The 14,422-nt window shown below is 32.6% G+C and overlaps 1 protein-coding gene across 2 annotated transcripts in view; it reads right to left on the bottom strand.

Annotated features, from left to right (window-relative positions):
* LOC129799248 (proton-coupled amino acid transporter-like protein CG1139) overlaps positions 1 to 14,422 on the bottom strand; it is a 41,368-nt gene extending 26,946 nt beyond the window's left edge. The window contains exons 1-2 of one of the 2 annotated variants that reach the window (XM_055842965.1): positions 14,263 to 14,422; positions 14,105 to 14,190 (exon numbers count right to left, since the gene is read on the bottom strand). In XM_055842965.1, coding sequence (XP_055698940.1) covers positions 14,105 to 14,113 — 9 coding nt within the window. In that variant the 5' untranslated portion in view covers positions 14,114 to 14,190; positions 14,263 to 14,422. Of the gene's footprint in view, positions 1 to 14,104 lie in introns of both variants that reach the window. The other variant, XM_055842964.1, reaches the window with a different exon arrangement.

A 14,422-nucleotide genomic window follows, 5' to 3' on the forward strand; every position in this document is an offset into this window, starting at 1 on the left:
AGAAAAATTAACAATCAAGTGGAAAAAAGTGGAATATCTCACTTATATAATGATTGAGGCTTGTCAAAAATTTTTTTTGGGTCATACGAGAGATCAATAATTCGTGAAAGATCACAGGTTTTAGCTGTTTCACCTACGCGAATGAGATCGGACAGAAAGTGCTTCTTGGGTTGGAACACAGGGTCTGCGTGAGAGTGGAAAAGATCATACGATGATGTGCGAATCTTATCAACTGGTTTTCAGCACAGAAGTTAAGTTTTTTTTTCTTTGGTCCAACTCGATCACCTGGACAGAGTTGCAGAAGACCCATAATTTATGATTGCGATTGATGGTGCAAAAGATACGGAGGAGATGATCAATTTCACGTTACATGAGGATCAATTTACTCAAGATGATCAATCTTTAACCATTCACTGAATTCATTGATCTCTTGGCGCGCGCGATCGTACATTATGCATGCGATTCTTTCAGCATCATACAACCGATATAGGAGGAATCTTGTCTATTAAAACACACATTTCACATTTATGTCAACTTCTCTTCATTCACTCTCTTGCACCTCCATAGTGATGATCGCGGCATAAAACGTGAATGTCGCGCGATCGCCTCGATGTCTACGGCGAAAAGGAACATGTTTTTATTGCTCGTACTCCAAGAGAGAGTAATACATACTATCGATTGAAATGGCATCACACTGTTCATTCTTTAGAGGAATTCTGTTTAAATTTGAATTGATGTTTCTGTTTACCATTTTGGTAAACATAGGGTTTACCAAAATGGTTTAATTACTAGAACTCTGAAATAAACAAGAGTATTGGGAAAACTTTGACTTTAGATTGAATATTAAAGGGATTTGATCGCACAGATTCTGAAAAATCACTGCAATTGCTTGTTTTTTTCGAAATGTTGACGGACTAAACCTCTAGTCTGAAGGTAGCTTAACCACTACTGTAGCAATGCCATATGGCAAAATGCTTTCGAATCGCAGAAGAACTGGTAAAAGTAAAAAGATCAAATTGATATAAATTTGATCCTTTTTCAAAGGATGGATCAAATTTCAAACTATAAATGCACATTTATCTAGAACATGTTAATTTGATCCATCCTTTGCAAAAGGATCAAATTTGCATCAATTTGATCGTTTTATTTTTACCAGTGAAAACGTTTTCGAAAATGCGATGCTGTAGCTATGACAATGTCACATTGCCATCTCAGTTCATGTGTCATTGTCAGAAGTCACATATTTGACATGTCTGACTGTATTTAGTAAAAGGATTCCATTTAAAAAAAATCATTAAATTGCATTTTCGAACTCATGTAATATGAGAAAAACTAAATTGGCATTGTCAGGTTTCGAACTCACGTGAGAAAATGTCTAAAAATGATAGAATTCCCTTATTCGTTTAATAAGCAAACGGTAACATAGAATTCTAATAGGAAGTTATTTATCCATCAGGAAGATTTAACAAGAAATAAAAGCATATTTTCTGTAGATTTCGAATGCAATCCTCAAAAACCTTCTTTCAGAAAAATAACTCCTGTGAATAATAGGATTGGCTTCTTTTAGAAAAACTTCTGGTGTCTTACTAAGTGTATTTCGAAAGCAGTGCACCGATAGTTTCGAAAAATCTTCCCTAGTGGTTTGTTCTTTTGGTTAATTTTCTGGTCAAACCCTCATAATCTCTGAAGTGTGTCTTAGCTAAAATAGAAAGTCTAGCAGACTTTATTATTTTGAAACGCTTCAAAATCGAATGTGTTTAATAAACAAAAATTGAAATGGGTAAAGTGGAATAAATATCACCAGTGACGATCGTTTTAGAAGAAAGATGGGGATAAAGCACATATCCTCTGAATAAAGCATACTTCAGCGAAGAATTCTATAAATGCCAACATTTTCGCTAATGGCCTCTACACATTGGGAGCAATTTTTGTCAAAAATTGCTTTTTTGAAGGAAATTCCCTGCAGCCTTGTAGGTGGAAACGTCAAATTTCTGTCAAAAACGCAATTTTTGACGAAAATTGCTCTCAATGTGTAGACACCCTAAGATAAGAAAATGTCGTAAGTTTTTTTAATTGTAACATTTATTAATTTTTTTATGAGTAATCTAACTTCATTCCTACAAAAGCAAATTTCCTACTAACTAGTGCAACTGCACTATATTTCGCCCAGCTTACAATTTCGGCCACTTCTTTGTTTTTCATATTTCCATGAATTTTTAGTTTTTGCATACTCTACGATCGAGATGATGTGAAAAAGATATTGGAAGAATTCCGGAAGGACAAGGAACTAATGAGAATCAAGGTGGCCGAAATATTACTCAAAGCTATGTCTATATTTTTATTCATTTTAAAATGTTTTAAGAATGATCTTAGAGAAATAAAGATGATAAACAATCTACAAGGTTCCAAGCAACATTCCCTAAAAAGAAGTAACAAAAAAAATTAATTTATGTTAAAAATATTACATTCGATATGTAAGACTTTGGTGCTTGCATGCAACAATGCCGAAATTTGGTACAGTTATACGGGTTAGCAATGTGGTTTAAATTCTCTAATTCCTTCTTATGTAAGATTTTTGAGGAAATTGTTGCTTCGGATTGAATATTAAGGGCAAATTATCCACTAGATTTTGAAAAATTAACAAAATTGTTTGTTATTTAGATTTTTGAGGCCTTCGGGAACTGGGCTAAGTCACCTGTCTGAAGCTCTATATAGGTATTACCCTATATCCCCTAAATATTCATAACTGAAGAACTTGACTGTAATAAAATCTTGTCGCATCTCTTCTCGTGTCCGTCAGAGAATTCGTTTCTTTTCAAATTAAAATACTTCAAATTTCTCGAAAAAATCGATATAAAATTCGAAACTGTCAGAAAAGTTTTCGACTTCGAAAACTTAATTTGAAAAGAAAAGAATTTTCTGCCGAACACCAGAAGAGCTACGACTATATAGAATTCCTTCAGATACATAATCCAAAGTAATAAAATCATTTAAAGGCATGGATTTTCTGAAAAGCTTTAATGTCGAAATATTCGAACAAGTCAATGCAGAGCTTTCGAAGGAGGAGATTGTGTAAAAGATAAACAAGGTCACATTGACCTAAAGTTTAGTCACAGATTTTTATTTCGAAATGGATATTTTGAATCAAATTCTCCGTATTTTGATGCTCTCTCGATATTCGAAGATGAAACGGAAACTTAAACCTATTCGAAAATACACCGATGAAGTTATAAGTTAAGGGTTTGTCGGTTGGAAGTTTTTCGATCGAATACATGTTCAAAAGAAACAGACCTCACTTTGAGTCTGTCTCTTTCGAACAAAATAAGGTTCTTTTCAGGTAAATTTGGGGCATTAGACTAGCTATTAAAATATATTATCATAAGGTTAAATCAATTAAAAACATATTGAAAATAACCAGTTATTCGAAGCTGGGGTCGTCCGATGGTAGCGCGCTTTCCTCTACTATCAGCGCTAAACGGAGGATACTATAACTTCACTTTAATTTTCGTATGATCTCCGAAAAGAATTTCGAAAGATTTAAGCTCTTATACAATTACTTGTATATAAAATCAATTACGTATGTTCTTAATTATTTTTTCTAATATTATTTTGAGTTATACGTAGTATTGTTGTAAATATTGCATTATCTTTTTACTGAAATCAAGTACATTAACGTATATATAATAATAATGTTACGTGCTCAAGCATTCATTTTGCACAAGGACATGATTCATTGAAAATATAAATAAAAAGAAGTCGAACCGCTTATAAACTTGTAATTTTATTTGCAACGAAAACTTAATTTTGGTTATCGAAACAATTTCATTCATAACAGAAGGCGTCAAAGACTTCGCCGATTACTCGAAATCATTAAGTGACATATATCAGGATAAGGCATCTTATTACCAATTTCGAGCATTTTGCGAAGTTTTATAGCCACTTCGCCTCTTTTTTTGCAAAATTGTTTTTTGATCAACAAGACTTAATATGGAACATTGATCTCTCTTATTAATTGTCCAATTTCAAGAGATTTTATCGCGATCGAGGCTTGAGATGAATTAATCACTGAATATGTTGATCACCAGAGAAAATCATTGCATTGTTTATCTTTGCAATTAAAACTTTGCTAATTCAATGACCAGCAATTACCACGTACTAAAGATAAATCAAATTAAATCTAACTAATCTAAATGAATCTCCTGCACTGACTAATATTATGCAATAACCCTTCTATCGATAAAAGCTGAAAATATGCTGGGAAAAAAATACTCAAATTAAACAACAGAAAATTGTTAAATATGCACTTTTAATGGTGTTTCTTTTAATTACACAACTTTCATCTTTTTCATGCTTGATCGCAATTCCCCATTTTAAGAAATTTCTTGTTTTCATCTTCGACCATCTGCACATTTTTTTTTCAATAGCTTGTAGTGCCATCCAAGTCTTTTTGGACAACACGAGCTGGTTTTGGTCATCTTTGGAGTATTTACTCGTCATTTGAGCAAGATTGTCAATAAGATGATCGGTGAGACAGGTGGAAATGTTACATGTGATTCGTTTTGTGTGAATTTTTCCCATTAACTCTATTTTGCTTCTTGCAAATTCCATCGGCATTCCATCTCTCGGGTGTTTTATGGTAATCCCCGCCAATGCTTTGTACTCCATAGACAACCTGACGTCGAGCCTAACTCTCACCGCAAAATGTTCGCATAATCTAATAGAGATCATAGGAAATCCCCAAAGATTTCAAATAATGCCTTCCGTAGGATTTTTTGTCATACAAAAAAAAAACTACTGGAAAAATTTATAAATACATTTATCCTATATGACTTTTAGGTTATTCATTTCATTTTTTAGGTTATGTTGGGCTTGATTCCTAAACTGGGGTACGTTCTTTCAGTAGAAGCGAAAATTCGAAAAATATATCATTGGCATTGGGAGACAATATGACAGATGTTCGCTTCGTAATCCGGATAGATTTTTTGAATTTGTTCAACGTCTCTAAAACATAATACAAGATTTTTCGTAGATTTAGTATAAAAGTTATAAAGAAGATTAAAAAGACATAATTAGAGAATTCTATGCTATTATACTTCATTTATTAAACAAAAACTTCACAAGATAATTCATTTTCATTGGCGAACAGACATGCATACATAACCTCAAAATTATTTTATATGTAACCATCGAGAACTCGTCCGGATTACGCCGATCCGGATTAGAGAGCAGGCACTGTAGTTTCATAATAACATCGGGGATCCGTTCTATTTTTCAAGAAATACGTTATTTTAAAATTTGAGGTTATATTGATAAAAATCTAAAACAAAAATTTCTTGTGGTCTTAATTATTTCAAGGGTATCACGTTCTTACAGACGTAAATTTGTATGAAGTAGAGTTTGTGAGGTACACATTTTTTGCACATTGACAGTATTCCAGAAATTCTAACCTTCAAAATTTTCTTGGTACAGTAGACTCTCGCTCAATCGGCTCTTTCTCAATCGGGCGACAAATATTGTTGACAATTTTTACGTTTAATTATGACGCTAATTCGATCAAATTCGGTGCAGTTCTTCCTATTTTATCGTGATTCTTTATAATTGAGCGCTTTTTGTGGAATTTACAAAAGCTTTGATGCTCAATTCTATCGCTAAACCGGATGACATTTTTCCCCATATTCCCGATTTGGAGAGAGTCTACTGTAATTTGCTAATGATCTTAAAAAAAGGGCGGTCTTTTACTGAAAATTGCTCTAAAAATACCAGATATGTTTGATACAGTCATATTCTTGAAATATGATCATTTGAGGAATATAGATGACATTTCTCAGTTCTTAAATTTGAACAATAAATTAAGAAAAGTTGGTTTCAGAGAATGTATCAACATAATTTATTCATAAATAAATGGAATTTGTTGAGGAAGATAATATAATGCGATAAAATTAAGGAAACACCAGAGAAAAATGGTTCTAATTCAGACTCCATGCAAAACTTTCTTCACATAACCTCAAATTTTACATTTTACATTGAAGCGGCCGTCGTTCATATTTGAAAAACTTGATTGTACCCAGCGAGCACCAAATACTAACCCACTTCAATTCAGCTGAGAATATATATATTTTCAGCTGTGTTTTGCTAACTTTAAAACTACACTCACGAGGCAGCTCCATTCCCATATATTTGGTTAGCAATTTTTGTTCGAGAACTGCTGACCGGTCAGCATTATTTTTGCTGATAGCCTCAGCAAAAAAATATGCTGAAAACGCTGTTTTTTTTCAGCTAACTGTGCTCACTAGATATTTAAAATATTTTTGATTTTAAAGTGTTTATTGTAACATAACCTCAAAACATATGAATGTTGAACATAACTCCACAAAATGTTGCTCCTTTCTATTTATTCAACACAAAAAAATTAAAGTTTCTAAGTGAATGTGTCATCCCTGATTGCATTCAACGAGATCTATATAAACTTTCTATCAAATACAAAGGTTATATAAATATTATAACAAGAAACTAACTCCGTTTCGGTTAGAATTTTTATCTTTTATTTAATCTCAAAAATATAGTAAATACGACGAATTTTTGTCTATATATCAAATGTACCAAATGATAAAACTTTAGCAATATAATTCAGTAGAGAGATCGAACATATTTGGATTTGTTTTAGTATCCAAATGCGATTAGCATATTTTGAGGTTATGTCGAATATAACCTCATATAAAAAAAGATGAATAGAAAATAAAATTGTATCGATAGGGAAAATTTTAGAGTTATGCCGCCTATTTAAAATACTCTTTTGGTTTATTTTTATTCAAAGCCCAACACAACCTCACATTTCATTAAATAACCTCAAATCCAAATAAGAAAATGAGCGACATTGACTTTCTCAGTGATGATTATGATGACTATCACCTACGATCACCGTTTAAGATACCGTAAAATGTAAATAAATAACTGACATTTGAATAAGATTGTTATGGTGAAAGATCATTTGAAGAGAACTGGTTGTCCTTGAAAATCTAATTTAAGACTGCAATGAAAAAGAAATGTTTTGTTTCCCTTTCAAATGATAATTTCCGTTTGTTTACAAATGGAGCATCCACGCGGTTAATTCTACTTTGAACAATCTAATGTGCATGTTTTGATTTAACTATTGCGCTAAATTACTTAATTTGATGAAATTCAGTCTATTTGATAAGACATTTAGAAAAATATTCATAAAGGAAATAGCATAAGACACTTTTCACAGAAATGATCGCAATTGTGTGTTGACCGTGTTGACTGAATATGATTAAATGTTTATTTTACGATTTGTGTGTCTTAAGAAGATCTACGTAGTTCTTAAGAATTTTTCAGTTTCTTTTTAATACTCTTTGCCATCTTCAGGGTTCTCGATCGCGATCCTCTGAGACGATCGTGACACATTTATCGAGTCATCATGCAATTTTGGTGATTTGCAAATTCAAGAATGGTTTTTTGAATGAGATTTTTTACATCTCTAATATTTGTGGTTCATTGTGAACCCCATTTTATCTAATTGGTCTTAAACTTTTTGGAAATATGATTTAAGATTTATAGTGAGTTTTAAAATATATGTTGTATTTTTCTTCGCATACTTACACTCAAATAGAAAAATAACTAAATCAATTAAAAAATTAATATTATTAAATAATTAATGTCTTTACAATGCATTACGTAGAAGGACATTGAATCATGATGGCTCAAAGACAAAACTTTAAAACCCTATATCTCAGAAATTTATTAATCGAATTTAATCAATGAATACTTAATCGAAAGGTCTCGAAAAATCCTACAAAATGACGGTATAGATAAGTTCACAAGTCAACCGCAAGGGGCGCTACAAGTTATCAAAGTTTTCAAGTAGTTTTAAGTTTCGAAACTATTCAACCGATTTTAATGATCTTATAATATGTGTTTTCTGTGATCTTATAACATTTCCTTGAAGGTTAGATATTCTGTTAATCAGAAGTCAGCTACATTTTTTTAAACCTATGTATTTCCATTGTTCCTCAACCAATCTTGGTCAATGTAGGCTTATATGAAGGGTATACGATTAGTTGGACTGTATAAAATAGTTGTACATCTTCATAAAAAGTTAATATACATTTTCTGGATATTTCTAATGGGTTATAGACAGAGATATAGCCCTTCATCAATTTCGATGGAATCATTGGAATCATTACATATCTTGGCTTATTTTTGTAACTGTGATTTATTTATTTTCTTTTGGAATCATAATTAGGTTTTATATAAACTGAATAGCTTTCCATAAACCTAGATACCATGCCAAGTTTCAACTTTTTACCTTTTCTCAGAGAGGAGTTATAGTGGAAAAAGTCCTCATTTTGTATGGGAACTGCTGGAAAGAGTGATAGAGGTAAACGTATATATACACGGTCAAAGAGCCTTCCATTACCCTTGATCCTACGCTAAGTTTCTGATTTATATTTCTCCTCACAGAAGAGTTATTATGGAAAATATCATTATTTTGTATGAGGGCTACAAGAAGGAGTGAAGAGGAGAAGAGTCTATAAACAGTTAAATATAGCATTTTTCTATAAACCTAGCACTTGATAAACCTAGATCCCATGCCAAGTTTCAGCTTTTTACTTCTTCTCAGAGAAAAGTTATAGTGAAAAATGGCCACATTTTGTATGGGGGCTCCTGGAAGGAGAGGTAGGGGAATGGGGTAATATCCACGGATAAATAACTTAAGTCATACACTGACCCCATACCGAATTTCATCATAATCGGTTTAGCCGATCTTGTATAATTCGATTCCAAAATAGTATTTTTTTTCGAAAGGATAAAGTCGTTTTTACAAGAACTCCCAGCGAATCTAGTCCTGAGTCTCGGCAGTTTTTTATGCTTTATCATTACGTATAAAATGCGCCTAGTCATTTCAATGTAATTTTAGGGGAAACTCCATTCGAACAATCAATAATTAACGATAAAAATAAAAAGATGTAAGTCTCTTAGGAAAAAGAAAAGAAAATTAACATTATTCGAACGCATGAACGTTCGAAGGGAAAGTTTTCCCCTTAATATTTTAAAATTGAAATCAAGGCCTTTCCAACGGTATGCCTCACTCTTCCCTCAGTTTATCCTGATCCGAGCTGCAAACGATTCAAATTCATAATTTGGTTGAATACAAAAGTTGCTCGAAAAGAATCTCAGGTTCTTTATACCCATTTGGGCTTATCACTGGTCATTTTAGTCTGCATTATTCGGCATGTCTGGAAATCCTGAGGCATCTCTCAAAAAAGAGAATGTGAATTTTTGTGTGGTTTTTGAAACACAAAAAAAAATTCACGTGATCGGTGATCAATCAGTGATCGGAATCGCGAGTGTATTTATTTTATCTCTGAGGTGATTTTTGACATGAAAAAAAAATCATATACTTATCTTGTGGGCAAATTGTTGCAAATGAATTATAAGCTTGATAATGCGAATTTGGAGTGGATGATAGGAAATACCATCAATCTCACTCCAAGCGATTGATGCTTTGGAATTTTGTCTCACCTGCATCTCGGTGGGAGATAAGATGCGGGGTGACAGGGCAAAATTAAAAGCACCCACTTGGAGATACTGCAGGTGAGGCAGATAATCGACTGATAGTGTCTCTTTTGATGCAATATTTAATCATATTGATATGACTTATGCAAACTCTCACGCTAATCGATCATTGTCTCTCAACTTGAGAATTTCCCAAGAACAGGGTGGAGTTGAAGGCCCTGGTGCAACTCATTGAGAATTCATTTTGGGTGACTCTTGCTAATTTGATCCATCAATAAAACTAGCATCGCCTACATCTTGCCTATATAAACCAAGATTCTTCATGGTCATCGAGGATCACTTTCGCTTTTTTCCCTCGCCCATTCAATTGCTTTTCTGTGCAAAAATTTAGTTCATTGACATAATTCCTTATTAAATCACTTTACATTTCACCTACACCTACAATTTTTCTGTTTTGATGGGTTTTTCTTTGGCAAAATATTGCGATATTTAATCACATAGATCCTATCATTAATTTCGATGGAAAGGTAAATTGTGTGATTCACATATTTGGACAAACTGAAACACTGAAATCCCTCCGCAAACAAAATCTTGGACTTAAAACTTACGTAAAAATGACGAAGATTTATAAGCTAAATCACACAAGGGTGTCAAGATGAGAGATAAAGCAGAGGTGAGGAGTCTTTGCAGACAGCTCGAACTTTGATGTGAAGCGCTGTGTACTTATTTTGCAATGTTTTTTTTGTACATTTTGTAAGTAAACTTAACATAAGTGATATGATATCGTCTGTGTTTGAATACCTTTCAGTACGGAGTTCAAGTGCTTATCAGATCTTGAAGCTATTTAAACTCCCATTTATTTTTAGGGCAACCTAAAAGAATTTCTAGTATTTTTCTATTATCTCTAATGGACTCTACACATTGGGAGCAGATTTCGTCAAAAAACACTTTTTCGGAAGGAATTTCCTGCAATGCTGTAGGTGGAAATGTCAAAATTCCATCAAAAATGCAATTTTTGATGAAAATGTCTCCCAGTGTGTAGAGGCCTTAAAAGAAATTTGCCAGGTTCGAAAGATATTTGGCAAATCGAAATTATGTTTAATAACGTTAAAATTTTAACGCTATTTATTGAATTAGCTTTTTTGTAAACACTTTGAGGTTAAATAAAGTGAGGTTATGTCGTAATATTAAACAAATTAATTTGATTAGCGAGAAACTAGAAATAGTTTTTACTATCAGTTATAACTAAAACACAAGAAAAATTTACAGTTGATTCTATGTCAGCCTTTTGGATGGTGAACATCTCCGTGAAAAATAGTGAAAAAGTTCAAGTGAAGTGCATCAGTAAATTTTCCCACCTGTACGTGATTTTTCCTCTAATTCGAAACCTGATGAAGAGGACATTCATCCTCGAAACGTCGTCGTGAAGAATTAAAGAATAAAAATCAAGAGAGGTCTATTTTTCCGTCCCCTATCTTTTACAGTTTAGGCTCAAAAATAGATTATATCGGTTACTTTTATTATAAGGGAAAGTTGGGCACCTTTTGAATAGGAGCAGCTTTAAAATTGGGCTTTCTGCTTATATTTTTAAAAGGAATTGAAGCTTTTCATAATGTAATTTAGTTTCACAATTTTACGCAGCTAAAATATAGTATAGTAGCGGAAAGTGGAGCTACTTTGAGGTGTAGAGCTAGATTGACATACGAGTTTTTTTCGTATATTTCTAAATGAACTTAAAATAATAATATAAGGTAAGGTCCAGTTTTCCTTAGAAATATGCGAAAAAATCGAATATTAATGTAACTCCATAGCTCAAAGTAGCCCCACCTCCCCTTAAGGTTCAACTCCATTTAAAAATATGAGAAAAAAGCCCTATTTCGAAGGTACCCCAATTTAAAGGTGCCCTATTTTCCCATATAATGCCTATATTTTCAATCATAAAAAAACACGATTTTTCTTGGTGAAATATAATTCTGGCGCACTTGCAGACTAAAAATAGTTTCCAAGGGTCGGAAGAATATTTCCCTATCTCCCCAAGTAACAAAAAAGGAAAAAAAATTATTCGTACGTCGTCGGTGAAAAGACAAGGGGACTTGGTTCTTTTGAAAGATATAATAAGGATTTCGTAACAGTAACTCTATTCTTAAAAAATAACACTTACCTAAAAGGTCAGTTCATTTACGAAAATCTTACGTTAGTTTGACATTTGTGGTACCATGGTCCCACATTAGTTTTGTATCACCCAGATTTTTTTCTACGAATTGGAAGTTTACTTGCGAAAATCTAGAAAACAAAACTCTTTTCCAATTAACTCTAACACTGACACTTCGTCACCTAAATCAACAATTGTGTGAACTAAATTATTTTAGTATTTATTTTATGTTCTTTTGATAGAAAAAGTGCAAGATAAGGTCAAAAAAAATTTGTTTATTTGTGAAGAAATCTTCGGAGATTGCATAAAATGAAAATAAGGAAAATGTAAATGCCGTAGATGTCAGTGATTTTGCCGCTCTGCTATTCGTAATCTATTCCTTAATTCTAGCACGTAAGGATGATTTTCACCGATCTCAATTACCGTATCTGAATGCAAGAGGCCATCCTTAATTGCTAGAATTAAGAAAAGCTTACGAACAGCACCTGCAATTATTGTAAGTTATAAGTAAGACTTGCATTATTACTGTAATAAAATTCGTTGCTTAGATCAGCAATTGTCGTAAATTCACGTCCCTGTCTTTTTCAAATATTTTGCGTATGTGTGTGCCACCCTTTTTAGTCCTCTTCTTTTTCTTTTGAACATCACAACAAATTTAATTTAGTTCAATCAAATTTCCAGTGCGAAAAGATGAAAAAGACATATCAAATAAGTTTGACAAAAAAAGGATGTGAATTTTATCTAAAAGATATGTAGGAGGCTTAAAATATTGATTTATAAAGTGATAAAAAATTATATTTTGCAAAATGAACTTTAAATTAATAAGAAATACATTATTTATTTATTTATTCATATCTCGGTACGATTTAGGTGCATCATGGGACTGTGCTAATTACAATAAAGAACCATTTTTATCCTATTTAAGTTTATTTCAACCTATTTTTGTAAACCTATTCCGAATTTTTTATTTGGAAAATTATCAAAATATAACAAAATTATCTATTACAACTCAAGAATTACACTTTTAAAGCATATTGGCTATGATTAGTGTAAATTATCTTAAAATATATTATGATAATTCCCTAAGCAGAGTTACCTCTCTAGAAGGTAATTCTATTAACTTGAAAATTATGTTTTCATTACGATAATTTTATATTTTAGTTAAAAAAGTTACTAGACTTCAATGGTTTGTTATTTTTTTTTTTAAGTTCGGGGAGATGGGGGGGGATAAGGGCTACATTGAAAACGTATTTTTCGCATATTTCCCATATTTCATGACATTGATCGTAAATTTAAAGTGAATTCCTACTGGGTCTTACAAAGTGTTTGTAAACAGTGTAATCAACTAAAGAGTTCGTAAAAGTTTAGACTATCATCTCAAACATTGTTCGTAAAATGAACACTCAACGATCATTTTTATTCTTTTAAGTATTTATTCGTAAGTGTTCGTAAACGCACAGGTAATGTTAGTAAAATTTTGTCATTCGTTTGTAAAGTTTCGTCAGACAAACAAAAATGTAGGAATAAATGTTTGATTTACTTTTACAAACTTTTACTAACTTTTTAATGGATTATACGATTTACGAGCATTTTGTAAGTCCCCAGTGAAAATTCATAATCTTTTACGAAAGGAACAAATTTTTGTTATATTTTTCCCGTGTAAAAGAAGCTGGATCTAGCCATAATTTAATTTAGATCTACAGTTGTTTTGTAAATCTAAATGTGAAGCTTCCTTATTGAATTTAGACACAAACTGATGTAATTTTTTTTTCTAAAAGTACCTCTTGAAGATGTTTAAAATTGATCAATTACACTATTCCTTTGCATTTAATATCCCTGAGCGAGTTCCAGCAATGTATTCTAAATCTATCCGAGGAAATATCTAAGATTTAGCTCAAAAATTTTCCTTTTAGAACTTTATGGAGTAAAATCTGGAAAAGGTCAATGTCACAGCTGAAGTTTAAGTCGCAAATTGAAAGATTTTCATTTCATTTTCCCTGCCTGTTTATATTGCTTACCTAATGGTTTCTTTCGAGTGTATACAATTTCATTTGGAGAGTTCGAGCATGAGGTGAATACGAAAAAAAAATTGCCTCGATGGCGGATCTTCTCGGTAATACAAATTGTGCCCTAAGTGAATCCAATATCATATTGTCCATCGCAATATTTCATAATAACAAAATTGTGAAGATATTTTTGCTGCGATCACTGTTTTTGTCAAGTCGCGTGGTGTAGCAGAAAAAAGATCTTTTGGTATTGGGTGGCAAATTAGAAAGCATCGATGGTGTCTGGATGAAAAATCAATGTCCAAGAATGGTTTTCTTTCCTTTGATTGTGATCTCATGGGGTTTAAATTGACCATGGAGGAGGAGTTTTCAACTTGACACACTTTTTCTCTGCACAAGGGACAACACTCACCTTTGTCATGATTGCTGCAAAAAAGTGGTTCGGTCCAGAAGAGACCCAGAGGTGCCGAAGGGAAAAAAAGGCGGGAAAAAGTCAGACTACGGAGAAAGTATGGCTGGTGGTAGATTCTACGCGGGAATTTTGAGCACCATTCACAAAAATTCACTCACGTGCACTTTATTGCAAATTTTTTCTGTTGTCCACGCAGCTCCTCGGACAGACATTAATAAAACACTTTTGTGCTCCAAATACTCAATGAGCAAAACACAGAAAAGAAAATCCTGGGGCTTGCAATGTGCGACTGCTTCCGTCGAGGTGCAAACATCAACT

This window comes from Phlebotomus papatasi, chromosome 1 (assembly GCF_024763615.1).
Source record: "Phlebotomus papatasi isolate M1 chromosome 1, Ppap_2.1, whole genome shotgun sequence".
NCBI classification, from domain to species: Eukaryota; Metazoa; Arthropoda; class Insecta; order Diptera; family Psychodidae; genus Phlebotomus; species Phlebotomus papatasi.